The 12,441-nt window shown below is 40.7% G+C and overlaps 1 protein-coding gene across 4 annotated transcripts in view; it reads right to left on the reverse strand.

The window, feature by feature from the left end:
- Positions 1 to 483: 483 nt before the first annotated feature.
- LOC120800163 (activating transcription factor 7 interacting protein) overlaps positions 484 to 12,441 on the reverse strand; it is a 30,965-nt gene continuing 19,007 nt past the window's right edge. For 2 of the 4 annotated variants that reach the window (XM_040146040.1, XM_040146039.1), the window contains exons 2-14: positions 10,084 to 10,136; positions 8,610 to 9,122; positions 7,987 to 8,449; positions 6,697 to 6,878; positions 6,412 to 6,549; positions 6,164 to 6,235; positions 5,990 to 6,060; positions 4,251 to 4,315; positions 2,689 to 3,354; positions 2,304 to 2,399; positions 2,092 to 2,169; positions 1,769 to 1,851; positions 484 to 1,391 (exon numbers count right to left, since the gene is read on the reverse strand). In XM_040146040.1, coding sequence (XP_040001974.1) covers positions 933 to 1,391; positions 1,769 to 1,851; positions 2,092 to 2,169; positions 2,304 to 2,399; positions 2,689 to 3,354; positions 4,251 to 4,315; positions 5,990 to 6,060; positions 6,164 to 6,235; positions 6,412 to 6,549; positions 6,697 to 6,878; positions 7,987 to 8,449; positions 8,610 to 9,116 — 2,880 coding nt within the window. In that variant the 5' untranslated portion in view covers positions 9,117 to 9,122; positions 10,084 to 10,136 and the 3' untranslated portion in view covers positions 484 to 932. The remainder of the gene's footprint in view (positions 1,392 to 1,768; positions 1,852 to 2,091; positions 2,170 to 2,303; positions 2,400 to 2,688; positions 3,355 to 4,250; positions 4,316 to 5,989; positions 6,061 to 6,163; positions 6,236 to 6,411; positions 6,550 to 6,696; positions 6,879 to 7,986; positions 8,450 to 8,609; positions 9,123 to 10,083; positions 10,137 to 12,441) is intronic. The other 2 variants (XM_040146042.1, XM_040146041.1) reach the window with 2 other exon arrangements.

Consider the following 12,441-nt stretch of genomic DNA (forward strand, 5'->3'; position numbering starts at 1 on the left):
GATTTCTTAACCAATTCACTTTTTCCACTGTCTGCTTCTGCTGTTAAAGCAACAAATGAGAAATGGACCACTATGCTAGATACTGACATCCCATTGTGCTTGTGTGGAACAACTGGAAGATGAGTAGTGTAGTTAATGTCATCACTAATGCTGGCAGATCTGTGTGGCGTCATCGGCTGCCAGATTTCTAAAGCAGTTGTGAAATTTCTGAGGAAAACAAAGCTTCAGCAGATCAGCCTAATTATGTGGATCACCATGCAAGGGAAATAAAAAGCATTCAATGTTTCTGTGTACAAAGTACTGTATATCGATTTGAACTGGTAAAACATGGGGTTCTGTCACAGACATGTTACCAAACTGCCAATGTCTCTATGGGCATTGTTGTAATCAAGGTGGTAGACTGGTGTTATCTGTAATTTCAGTGAAGAGCTATGAGCCAGACAATAGCAGATAAAATCAGTCACAAACTTGGTGAGCCAAGACTTTAATAAAACCTTTTATTGTGTTTCTTAAAGTCTGGTTGCCAGACAAAACTTACAAAAGTTATCATTCAGTTCTACCACACATTTATAGATTTCTGTGTAATTCTGAGTTTACACAGATAATCCTGTCACCTCTTCTCAAGTAAAGCAAACGACATCTGGGTCAGAGTAACAGGAGTCAACATAAATATCTGACTTGGTAAAGAGGCAAAGAAATTCAATTATATACAGCAGCTTAAGTCACAAAAATTACAATACATACATTGACCAGACAAAACCAACTGTTTGCCACTTCAGTTTTCCAAGTCAGTCAGAAGTCCAGTTGTGATGTAGAGATATTTACAGATACTGTATGTGTTCAACGCACAATATTTGAGTTCCTAACACAAAAAAGAGTAAAGGAAGTCATGAAGCTTCAAATGCAAAAAATTGTTTCCATTCCTTAACTGTTCAACTTGAGCTGGAACTGATGACATTTGTGCACTGAGGTTCACAGAAGGAGCCAAAGCGCCCGTAGATGTCTTTGGCTCGAACAGCAAAATGATAAGTGGAGCCAGACTGGAACTGGGTCAGCGTACAGGCCATAGGCAGAGGAAGGGCCTTCACCTCCCCAATCTTCTTCCAGTGCTGCTGCGCTGCATTGCTGTTCGAGTTGTCTTGATGGAAGGCATAGAGGTGATAACTGTCTACAGCTGCACAGGTCCGATCAGTTTCTGCCACACACCAGGACAGCACTATACCAGTCTGACTTGGCACCAGCTTCAGCTGAGGTTGCTGAGGAGGTGTGGTCCGCTCAGCCTCTGGGGGTAAACGTGGCGGTGCGGGTGCTGCAGGGAGAGGGGGCAGTGCCATGCTGGAGCCCCGAGCTGGTGTAGTAGTGGTTACAGTGCGCGATTTCATCGGGGAGTCCTATAAAAGAGAAAACTGTTGTCATAAGTTGGTCCCCTTGCAAAAGGGGATAAATGTGATTATGACCACTATTTCTTGAATAATTCAAAAAACAGCCACTTATCATTCAGAGAGAAAGTGGGTCTGGAAAGGTTATGGTGAAAGTTTTTCATAAACAGAGATAAATGCTCAACTAGTTTGAGCTTTTGGAGTCAAAAATCTGTATGGTGGGCAAAGACAACTATACTACTGGTAGCCTTTCAGCATGAGATCCAAATATTTCAAATTTGACATCATATGCAAAAAATGATTAACCAAGACTTAACAGAGAAGATACAGAATTCGAAAACCACATTTGGCTTTTGCAAAATATGAAAAATGTATTTCTAATTCATTACCAGTGGGGGGCGGTGGTGGACTGTCAACTGAGGATTGCTGGAAGAGTTCTGATTGCTTAGTGGGGACGACCTTGCTCCTGCATCTGAGGACAGAGCAGACATGAGAATTAGATGTGCAATTTACATGCAAAACACAGAAACTAACTATGTTTTTTTAATTTTGCATTTTTTATCATAACAGTACCCAATAGCCGAGAAATGTAAACATTTCAAAATGTAAATGTAATGCGAAACGTAAAGCACTTGTTTATGTGTTTGTCACAATATGACATGCATGCACAAAATCAACCTTGAATGGACTCAATATAATATGGTGAACTTACTGTTGGGAATGCTGACGACTGGGTGAGGACGCTGGGTCGGTGAGGGAGCTGCAATGGTGGCATTTTTCACTCCTGTCACTGGAGAGTATACAGTGCAACAAATTTAGACTAAAGGCTCCTTTCAATACAGTATGTTTTCGGGTAAAGAAAACAAATGTTGAGTTAAAAATCTGCTTTACTGTATGAGAAAAACAGGTACGCTTCAGCCTTACCTTGCACATCATCATCGTCCTCAGTGAGATCGATGACGGAGCCTTTCGGTCGTGCCGCGGTTAACTTGGATGGAGCGGCTCCTGTTGCTTGGTTGTCTGAGATAAGAGGAAAAAAAAGTTGATTGAGAGAAATTCAAGAAAGGAAAAATGCAGCAATAAAACAACAAACACACTGATGGGGCAGAAAGGCACTGGCGTTTAAACAATAATAATACTTATTTTAAGTGAAAGCCAAAGGTTGTCGTGTCTTTATTTCCCCTTCTGACATTTGTGGGACTGGCCAAATGACGGACAACTGAATTTTTACAAGCTGCTGATTGCAACAGATATGAAATTTTAAACACCCCTAAACACAACAGCCTTTTTAATCAAAGCAAACCCCCACCTGTCTTTGATGTCAGAGAGGTCCCTTGTGGGGGTCCTGGAGCAGTGGAACCTGTTGCTGCTGGCCCAGACGTTGCAGGTGAGGAGGCTGACGACATAGCTCCGGCTACAGAGACAGACTGAGCTGGCGTCCTGGCCGTGGTCACGGATACCCCGGCATTGGGCGTAGTTATCCCCCCAGCACCCCCCTGGTACACGGCTCGGGCAAGAGAGATCTGGGCAGAAGACATCTGGCCAGTGGTGGCCTGGAGCGCTGGCACCGTGGCAGCAGTTGGTGCAGAAGCTGGTGCTGTGGTAGTGGCAGGAGCAGGCTTGAGTATAAAAGTGGCGGTGGAAGCAGTGGTTTTGGCCTTGTTGAGTGAGTTGGCTGCAGACAAAGAGGAGACAGGGATGTTGACCAGCGTTCCTGCCTGGCCATTAGTCACTGATAAAGGCAGCTGGATGAGGAGCGGCTGGCCTGTAGCCACCATGCTGCTCCCAGGGGCCGTCTTCAGCAGTAGGGTGCCTGTGGGACTCTGAGTGGTAATGCCAGTGGCCAAGGTGGAGGCAGCATTAGAGCTGGAGGTGATCAACTGGAGGATGGGGGCCTGTGGAACCATGGCTGTGGAGGTGGATGTCGGGGCTGGAGCTGGGACAGGGGCTGGCAGAGCTGATTGGGCTGGATTTGCTGAGGAAAATAGGAAAAATGGCTTTTTTCAGAATGTGACAAGAAGTGTCACTGCTAAATGGTGCAAATCCATTGTTTTTTGCGAGAAATGGTCATGGCAGTTAAAAACTATCCCAACATGCAATGGGCAAAAGATAGGTAAACACCTATTGCAGCTCACATGCAGACAAATTCAATCATACGCTCACACATGCCTACAGGAAACTTAAGGAATACTGCTGGCAATACTTCCATTATTGTCAAAGAATCCCAGACCAAAATCTTTCAATTTACTGATTTCCTCAGCCTGTCCGTGGCACTCAGCCCCAAGCCCATTTGTCCCTACCGAAAATGTAATTTTCTAAAAAAATGTCACAAATATACACTTTTATTTTTAAAAAATGGGTTAACAATTTCCTTTGACAGCTGGGCACTGTAGTCTTTAATAAATGTAACTCACACCGGCGTAAACAGTAATGGGGACTATTTTCAGCCACAGATTCGGTATGCGCATGAGTATTTCTGCCAGCAGGAAAGCGTACGTTGGATTTGCTCAAAATAAACTACAGTGCCCATGTTAATGGGTAATAAAAGCACACGTCCCTCCATGTTTGGCTACACAGGCAACACTTTAGTTGGTTCAAATCACAGTTCGTTTTGGTATTTTAAAACATTTTGTTTTTGCTGTGGTAAGAAACTACAGCATCCAGACAAAATCACACGAACACATGGAGAACACATGCAAATCCAAATACATATCCATTTGGAACAATCCAAATGGTAATAAACAGGCCTTAAAATCAAAACCCACAACTTTGTTGTTGGGGGCTTGACACTACTAAATAGTGTGCCACTGGTTATTCTTTCAAAAAGAAAGACCGACAACATACAGCATAAAAGGAAATCCTTCTACTCACTAGCTGTGTTGGAGGAAGAAATTGTTGTTGGAGTCTGCTTTACCTCCAAGGAAGTCCGGACCGGCCTGTTTAGAAAGATTGCTTATGCTTAGAGTTGTTCACGCTTTGAGCTGCTTATGTCCATGACAGGAAGACGACCGAATGTGTTAAGATTCTGACATTTCAATTTATTCCATTTCATACAGTCATCTTTGAACAAATTGTGGCAAGACTCCACCTCATAATTTAAGTACATGTCTGAGTTTTCATCAAAGCATTTATCAATATGCAAGTATATTTCCAACGTTTTCAAGTGTGGTGCCAATTCCACAACTTTCTGTGTACAAGTCATTAGGGACTCACTTCCCTTTCAATATGAAATTAATTTTTTATTAACGCTGACAAGAATCTAGGTGCATTGAGTGATATTTAGACAAAATGTTTTGATAATTTCAATGACACATAATGACAATTGTCCCAGTATGCTTCTGTTCCTGTAACATAAGACTCTCAAAATGACACAGCAGTTCTTTCATCATATTCTCGAAAAAATTCTGGTCTTCTCTTCACTCGTAGTATTTCATTGATAACATCACGAATTTCTCTCCAGCTGTCACAGGATAGTAGAGGGAATCGACGCTCAATGTACATCCTCATTGTCCTCCTTAAGTTCGTGGGCAGCGCCTCCTTGCCCAATAATCCAACATAGTTGACCTTTGCAACCCAGTCACAGTAGACGTCATATGGGACTAAGTAGCGGAATATGTATGATGCGTAGCGGTCAGGCCTGGGATTCCCTGAGCTTCTTTTGCAGTTGTGGTACAGCACTTTCTCCAAGTGGGAAGTGATTGAGCGGAGTTTAATGTCTGCTCTGCACTTTCCCTCACTGTATTCTGCCAGCTTTTTTGCCATGGCAATGTGACGTGACATATCTTTGTCCTCTTCCTCCTCCATTTCCTCTTCTTCCTTCTTCTTGACAGACTGTGCTGGAGTCTTACCAACAGAGGTCGCCACTCCCTCACTGGGCACCTCAGGCTGTGGCTCTACTGTCTGCCGACGGAGCACGCTGTTGGGAGGAGAGGTGCAGTTTTAACTACACTCTGCACTGCCTGAAGAAACGCTCAGGCTTCACATTGTAGAACGTCACAAGACTCAGGACCTGGACCCACGCGGGGTTACTTTGCAGGTGCAAAACACAGACTGTGTGTTTGTTTATTCCAAACCAGTCTTAAGAAATATTTGGAGTGAAGTTAAAAGTTTAAAAAAGCTGATCCTGAAAAACCGAACAAGGGACATGGAATCTTGGTTTCCAAAAAGGTATGGATTTGGAGGATGTAAGGATTCTTTATTCTATCCTTTAGTTTTAAATTCAGCCTCTAGTGATTACAGATAGCAACCTGGGACAATGTCAACTATTCACGCTGCGAACGGCTCAGTGTGTAGTACTGGCTTCAGTCCGGTATTGTCACGTTCATACAAAGGCCAAATTATATTCACACAATACCAAAGAGCACACACTGGTGAATTCAAAGATAACATGTTTAAATACATTTATGCTGTAAATTTTGAAAAACTTTGAAAAACTCTGAAAATATTTTTGTCACATGATGAAATCTGGCAAATATGTGAACTTGCAGTGAAGTGATCAAAATCACTTCCAACAACCCTGAAAACCTCATTGCTAAATTTATAAATTAAAACATTTAGTATGGTTGACAGGGATCTAGATGAGAAACTGTTCTAGGCATGGGCACACTTACCGTTGAGCTTGAGGGTTGTTTGCAACAGTTGCCGTCTTGGCGGCAGAAGCGGCAGTAGCAGCAGCAAGTGCCTGCGGAAATCAGACAGTATGCTGTCAGAGTATTTTCAGAAAATATAACTTGCATACCAGGCAGAAAGATTTTTAGCAAGAAACAAACAAAAAAAAGCCTTACCTCCTGTTTCCTTTTGTTCTCTGATGCCTGATTGGCCTCTCCAAACTTTTTTGCTAATCGGGCTATTTTGGCCTAAAAAATAGTAGAGGGAAGTGGACTTTAGATATGATCCTTGCTAACTGTAAGGAGTGAATTTTAGCAGCTCCTTAACTACATATTACTTATCAGTAAAAGAGCATCTTAAAATGGTGAATGTGTTCCCATTATAGAAAAATGTACTTAAGATTACAATGATACTATCTACTTACTTGGAGTGTGTTAATAGCAGTTTTGTGTTTGGTGGCACAGTCGATCTTGTCTACTCTGTCCTTGAGTTCTTGGAAATGTTTGTCAAAAATTGTCAGCTCCAAAACCCTCAACCGTTCATCCACTAGCTGTTGCACAATCTGAGAAAGAATATCAGGTAAAGGAGGGGAAAAAAAAGCAAAATTATGTTATAACTTTTTCAATATCCATTGTCACCAAAACAAAATTCAGTTAGTTTAGACTTTGGGAAAAACTTGTGAAGTACAGCGGGATAGTTGCATACAAACCTTTTCAAGTTTATGGTGACTGCCAGCTTTTGCAGTAATTTTAAGTTCTAGTTGTGCCTCCAACTCCTCACGCTCCACCTTAGGCCTCTTCCCCTCTCTTTTCATGTTTTGCCCATCCTTTTCAGAACCCTCTGATAAAGTACGTTTCAGTCCCGAGGTCGAGCCCTTCTCATCTTGCACTACTTGGGAAACAAAGACAGAGACCTGCTTACTACCCATTCGTTGCCCTACAAGCTGAACTCAAAACTCAGACACTACTAACAGCTTGGATGGACTTCTTTCTTGACTACAAGTTTTCAGTCAGTGTATCACTATATTTCTGCACATTTCACCTTTTGACCTTTACCTTTATCACAGAAATCCAGTTAGCATAACAACATGTCATGTCCATTAATGCGAGGCTAATTTATGTTTTGAACTGGACAGGTAAACATGATTATTATTATAATTATGGCAGCAATGGTGCAATGGAAAATTGTGAAGTAGTAAGGGGTGGTCCATCCAAAATCATTGTGAGTAGTCTCCGAATGTAAACTCAAATGCATCAATTCACAGTAAAAATAATACACTTTGTTTTAAATCTGAATATTTGTTGATGATTTTCTGGAGATCAGGGTCCATTTTCTGGCTTCCATCTGCAAGCAAGTTGAATTAAATGGAATTTACCTTACTTTCTTGCACTTTGTAATACATTGCCGTTTAATATAACATGAAAGTGTTCTTATTATCCTTACCATATGATTTATTAAACTTACACACTTGCAAACTATGAGCTTCCTTTGTAGCATCTTGAAGTGGAACTTGATTTTACACGTCAAAGTCTATTTACAAGTCACAAGGAGTAAGACACAACCTGAAAACAGCTGCACCCTGAAGGAGTTTTGTCAAATCTGCCAAAAATTGGAGTGTTCCTGGAGCTTGACCCATATTAGGGTCAAAAGGATATCTCGATCCACCCATTAAATGCATATCTCGTAATCGCCCAACTTGTAATACTAAATTGTCTGAGTACTATTCTGAGTTGTATCTTATTAACATGTAATACAGCCTATAACTGCCAAGCAGTCTTTCTGTAATAACCCTGGACCCTACACTTTCCATAGCCTTCTTTTTCAGGTCCACATTAGCTAACTAAAGAACAAAAACATCCAGTTCTGTGTGTATCAAATACTGAATGACATATCTAATATTACTGCTTTTGGTTAATTTTTCTTTTGGATTTCTGCTGATCTTTACCAACACAGAACAGTTATCTTGAAGCTATGTGACACAATGTACACTCTCTCATACCTGTATTCGATGGTGGAGTGGATGATGGCCGAGATGGTTTTGTGGTTTTTCCAACATCAGTTTTTTCCTTTTTGGTTGCTACTTTCACCGAGTCCACCTCCATCTTTTCCTCACTGATGGTTCCTTTCTTCAGATCTTCTTTGTCATCTTTCTCTTCTTTTATGTCCTCCTCTTTGATATCCTCTTCTTGTTTTAGATCCGCACCAGAGGAAGAAGCTGGGTGAGACGAGGAAGGACAAGAAGGAGAGGAATCGGAAGTTATAGATTTAGGTGAAGAAGGCTTTTCATCTTTTATTTTGGCTGTGGAAGCCTCAGGGTCCTTGGCCTTTGTAGTGTCACTATCTGTATCCATTGGTTCTGTGCAGTCAGATACTGGAGGTGCCACAGGCGAACATGGAACCAAACCTTTAACAGGCTCCTTCGCTGAATCCACAGCTGGGTCCTCTGTTGTAGTCTGTTCCTCCTGAGGAAGAGCATTAATGGACAATTATTTGAAACTTTTTTTGACTATCACAGTCAGGATAACTCCCTTATAAACCCAGGTCACTGATATTACTTTGTAGAATAAATAAGTATTTAAAGAAAAACTCTGGACAGTTTCCTAAAAAGTTTGAAGCATTTACCTCTTTCTTTTCCAGCTCTGGAATCACTTCAGTGTCTTTTTCCTGGTTTTCCTTAGATTCTGTTGATGCTGGTGTAACAGACTCATTTGATAAGGACGACGAAGAACCTTTCCTCTCCTCCTCCTCCTCCTCCATCTTTTTCAGTTCAAAGTTTAGAGAGTGAAATGGTGATGTGGGAGAAGTAGGAGTTTCTTCCTTTGGTTTTGGACTTTGTGAAGAGGCAGGGGAAGGTGACAGATTTAGTGACAAGAAAGGAGCAGGAGAGGCAGGTGATGTAGCGTGGGGGGAGTTTGAGTCCGAGATGTTGTTTTGCTCTTTGTCCGCCACTTTTTGTCCATCCTCTTTGTGTGTGCCATTCATTAGAGGTGGTGGAGATGGATTGGATAAACTTGGAGCTGCTGTCAACAAAGTGCTGTGAAGACTCTCCAGTTGCTGTCGATCACTGATCTTCATGGTTTTCCTGGCTCGGAAAATCTTCTTCTTCTCCTCTGTCACAACAACTTCCATTGCTGCCTGTGGAATGACAAGGAGAGATTAGATGCTATCAAAGGGCATGATGAGTCTGGGAAAGATCTAAAACACCACGGTGAGAGCTGCAAGAGTAAACAGCACAGTCTCTTCCGCTTATGAACCTTTCCTGGACTTTACGCACTGCATATTAAAGAAATGGCTGCAGAGTTTCAGAAGAAACACAAGAGGTCACTGTAGAGCCCTGTGGATTTCTTGTTTCTTCTTTTCTAGAAGGTTCTTCTTTCTCAGAGGTCTGCATACCAAACTGGTCGGTTCCCCGACAGTCCCTTTCTTTGCCACAAATCTGACTCAGTATCCAAGCCAAATCAGACAGATCCTTACTGCCGAACTACATACTGCTGTATCTGTCCTAAAGTGACAACAGTCAAGGTGCAGCTCAGTGTGCCAGAAACCCTTTTTCATGTCAGTCAGAAAAATGCTCTGACAAATTCCCCTTGCCTTTAATTTTTTGACTAACTTATGGATTTCATGTTTACCTAAGCCCCCGATCCAGAGAACAGAAATGACACTGAAGTTAACAACAGCAGCAACCTAACCTTCCTCCCATCCCCCCACCTTCCTATTGGTTCAATCCTCAGCAAATCAGACTGGACGAATTGAGGCTGTGTTGGCAGCAGTAAAGAGGTTATGCAAAACATGAAGGATTTTTCCGTACATAGTTCTGATTGTTGCACAAATTGTAGTGTTGAGGCTAGTTGTCATATTTTATATGTATTCAATTCATGTATATTTCTTTTATTCATGTATATTAATGCATCAGTGGATGTGATAGTTTAAACTTTTTTTAAGTGAGTCAAACAAAATTACAAGCTGTGTGCTGCAGGGGACTGTGTTTGGCTGCAGTAAAACTCTCATTTCACATTCAGTAGCAAACAGGAAATGTGCTATGATATTAAGTAATATATGGTGCATATACTAATTAAAACATCTATGAATAACTCACCTTCAAGCTGAAAGGTCCTTGGTCATGGACTTACTACAGAATTCTTCGACAACCTAAGGGAAAATGAGATGTATTTTTTTTAGTAAATTGTATATTACTGCTTCAAACTAGGACAGCAGGATCAACTATATATAAATTCCACAGACAATGCAAAACAACGTGTTACCCTAAATTTAGCTCTTCTGAATTAAGCAATCCATCTCTATCCCTTGTGCTGTATCTGAGCCCTTAGTTTCGAAGGGGTCACTTCAAATTTCATCAAACTGAAACTACAATTATGTCGATGACATTTAAGTATATCCATACCTATTACGTATGTATATTCTTTATTAAGAAATGATATTACTACATCAAAATACACATTATTCACCCTTCTGGACACAAAAGGCTAAACCATACTGGAGTAGAGCCCTTAGACATTTTTAAAAAGTGTCAGATCTGAATTTTCAAATGTGACACTTTTCTTTGCCAACAATGCTTTACACAAAGACTTTTTTTCTCCTTTCATTTAATATTTCTTCAATGTAAAATGATGGGAGGTTTTTGGTACAGTTTTAGCAGTACTAATTAACATTCTGTTCATTTTCGTAAAGATCCTGATAATGCTTTTAATCAAGATATTTGAACGTAATATTTCAGACATAATAATTTGATGCCGTTGATGGCCATTCTTATTCAGCATTAGTATTGAGATGAAGCCTTGTTTAAAACTAAAATCAATTATTAAATTATGACAAAAAATTATCGCGTAACTAATCAGCTATTTGCTGGCTAGACGGCTGTCTAAGAGAACCCAACTAGACGTGACATGTTAAACAAAGCACACACAAAAGTGAAGAAGAAAGAACCACCTAAAATTCAGAACAGGGAAATGGCTTGCCAGAACAATGGACAGAGAGAGGCGTCAAACTGCAAGAAAGAGGCTTTCATACCCTTACCCATATTTCAGTCAATGTAAGCTCAACAAGGTGCAGCCACAGGGGATTGTTTTTTAGCTGTTAACATGTTGACTGTATTTCTTAATCAGTCTGTCTGTTAATAATGCTACAACAAAAAGCAGACACATTCAAATGGTAGATACTGTTTGTAGTTACCACTGTCTGTTGTTTCAGCACAGAAACAGAAAACATAAAGCCAGCTATAATTCAGGTAATCTTTCAAATCTTATCTGGTAAAAGCAATAAACTGCTTCAGATTAACACGGGAAAGTTGGTTAGCTTTACGGTTACTGCATTGCTGACCTGTAAGACTGCAGCTGATAGTCATCTAAAAAGGCATCGATCTCCAACAATGTTTAATTTGGCCATGTGTATTTTGCAACTAAGCAGGCTGTCACATGTGCGTGGAAAAAATGCAACATTCAGTTAGAAGACCTGGACTGAGTGTGTACTTTACACTGTAAAGCTGAGCAGCACACTGAGATGCTGGCGCATACGCACAACACTCTAAGCCATTCCTACTCTGCTTTCATATCAGCAAGCATGCTCCTTGCAATGACCATCAAGTCCTTATTGTAAAAATAAGTGAGATGGTATTTTAGCATAATTGCATAAAAATGTAACCTGAAAAAAGCATCATGCAAAAAGTCAACATAAACAAATAGAGCGGTGTAAATAGCAAGCACAATCGATGGTACACTTCACATTCCAATGTTATTGCACACTGCGCAGAGCACAATATCCCCCCTCCCCCATCCTACGGCCTCATTTACTGCGCCTGGATTCAGTGGAGAAACTCAAAATGGCCGTCAGCTCTGCTGTTTGCTGCCAGCCTGAGCTCTCTGTAGCTAGCTGAGCAGGATTCTCTATCAGATTTATCAGGTTGCAGCATCACCCTGTTATAAGAGTTTTCTGTTGACCCTAAGGCTTCACCAAGCTGTTAAAGTAAACAAAATGTAGGATATATAAACTTCATTATGTGAAACTAAAGTTTTAAATAGGCCAAGTTAAACATTCTTCTAATAACATAATCAAAATTTTTCTTTTCCATCTGTCTAACCCATCAACTTCTATAATACAAGCTACAGCTAATCCACAACCATTTTTATTGTGCTGGTTGACGGTTTTAAAATATAGACAGTTATGTTTTAACTGTTTCACGTTTTATATATTATATGTACATTAATTATGAAACCACTATAGTAAGAATAAGAAGTCACTCGGAATATTCTTTTTCTTCTGGCTTATATCAAGTTAACTCAGTTAATCAGTCCATATTTAGAAATAGGGCTTTCTGCAGCTAAGTCGGTGAGCCCTCTGCTAAACCTGACTTGGAGAAATGCAGAAATCAATCATTAGATGTGTTAGACGAACATGCACAGGCTGGTTGTGGCATTTAATACACACCTCAAGATAGGTC

This window comes from Xiphias gladius, chromosome 15 (genome assembly GCF_016859285.1).
Source record: "Xiphias gladius isolate SHS-SW01 ecotype Sanya breed wild chromosome 15, ASM1685928v1, whole genome shotgun sequence".
NCBI classification, from domain to species: Eukaryota; Metazoa; Chordata; class Actinopteri; order Istiophoriformes; family Xiphiidae; genus Xiphias; species Xiphias gladius.